This window comes from Dipodomys ordii, unplaced genomic scaffold (genome assembly GCF_000151885.1).
Source record: "Dipodomys ordii isolate 6190 unplaced genomic scaffold, Dord_2.0 Scaffold159, whole genome shotgun sequence".
Classification (NCBI taxonomy): domain Eukaryota; kingdom Metazoa; phylum Chordata; class Mammalia; order Rodentia; family Heteromyidae; genus Dipodomys; species Dipodomys ordii.
This window is the reverse complement of record NW_012267375.1, coordinates 1,157,742-1,159,339: the sequence shown is the minus strand read 5'-3', so window position 1 is coordinate 1,159,339 and position 1,598 is coordinate 1,157,742. Positions and strand designations below refer to the sequence as shown.

The 1,598-nt window shown below is 59.9% G+C and overlaps 1 protein-coding gene across 1 annotated transcript in view; it reads left to right on the top strand.

Annotated features, from left to right (window-relative positions):
* Window positions 1-1,598, top strand: part of Ftcd (formimidoyltransferase cyclodeaminase) — an 18,761-nt gene that overhangs the window by 12,469 nt on the left and 4,694 nt on the right. Inside the window, exon 8 of the mRNA XM_013032903.1 lies at window positions 1,099-1,168. Coding sequence (XP_012888357.1) covers window positions 1,099-1,168 — 70 coding nt within the window. The remainder of the gene's footprint in view (window positions 1-1,098; window positions 1,169-1,598) is intronic.

The window sequence follows — 1,598 nt, the reverse complement described above, 5'->3', positions numbered from 1 at the left end:
GGGAGGCTGAGACCAGGCTAGGGGGCTGCGGGGGAGAAGAGGGGGTCGGGCCTGGGGGGGAGGAGAGGCCACCCCACCCAGAGAGGGAGGAAGGAGAGACCCCAAACGAGCTCTGCCTGCCAAGGGGAGTCAAGGAGAGCTGGAGATGAACAGCCAGCGGAGACAGCGAGACCGCGCTGGGGAGGAGCTGCGGGAGGCCAAGGGAAGGCAGCCGGGACGGGAGACACCGGCCGGCAGAAAGAACCGAGCCAAGCATCCACCTTGAGCTAAACTGTAAATTGAGGGACAATCTTAGTTACTAATTTGAAGACATACTATTTAGGAAACAGGTAGAGGGAATAGTAAGTAGATAAATGAAAAATTAAAAGACAGGGAAGAAGGTGAAAATAAACACCAAAGGTGTCTGAAAAGCACAAAATAGTGTGGCAAGAGCCCCAGAGGGGCCGCCACGCAAACCACACCCACATGTGAGCCCGAACTTGGTTCATGTTGCTGTATATGCTAGAGTTCCCAATGACAGAAGCACCCTACCAAGTACATGAGAGATTTCCAGATGGACCAGGACGGGACGGAGGGTGGGCAGAGGGGACAGGAGGGGATGGAGGGTGGGCAGAGGGGACAGGAGGGGATGGAGGGTGGGCAGTGGGGTCAGGAGGGGACGGAGGGTGGGCAGAGGGGACAGGAGGGGACGGAGGGTGGGCAGTGGGGGACAGGCGGGGCCAGGGTGGGCAGAGGGAAGACCTCTGGGCTTCTTGGCATCGTGCAGCTGCTCATGTGTTGTTTGAAATGGCTGTGGGTGCTGGAGAGTGTGGTATCTGTGGGAGGGATCCTGGGCAGAATTCAGAAGACGTGCTGGACCTTCAGGCTTCCTCTCAGGACCCAGCACCTGTCCTCCTAGGCACCTGTGGGTCTCTGACTTCGCAGTGTGGCCGTCCCCTGAGGGGTGATGCCAAGAACTGTACAGCACAGATCTCAGAAGCTCTTCCCCCAGAGAACGTGTCTGCCCTGTAGCCTTTCCTGTGGCCTTTCCTGTGGTCTGCCCCGTGGCCATCACTGCTGCCGACATGTGTCCCAGGGAACAGCCCTGATCACTCTGAGGTGTTATTTGTTCTTTGTACTGTCAGGAGGCCATGAAGCTGCCCAGGAGCACTCCTGAGGAGAGGAGCAGGTGAGCGACCCGGGTGGAGGAGAGCTGATGCCCTGGCCCAGCCCAACAGAGGCACCGAGGGACCTGTGCCAGATCCTGCTTAGGTTCTGCCTGCTCAGCCTGCAGGCAGGAGTCAGGGGTAGAGGGCCCTGCACCCAGCTCACACCAGCAATCTCCTCCAGACACGTGGCCTCCCAAAGCCCAGCTCACACCAGCACCCTCCTCCTCCAGACACGTGACCTCCCAGAGCCCAGCTCATACCAGCACCCTCCTCCAGACACGTGGCCTCCCAGAGCCCAGCTCACACCAGCAATCTCCTCCAGACACGTGGCCTCCCAGAGCCCAGCTCACACCAGCACCCTCCTCCTCCAGACACGTGGCCTCCCAGAGCCCAGCTCACACCAGCAATCTCTTCCAGACACGTGGCCTCCCAGAGCCCAGCTCACACCAG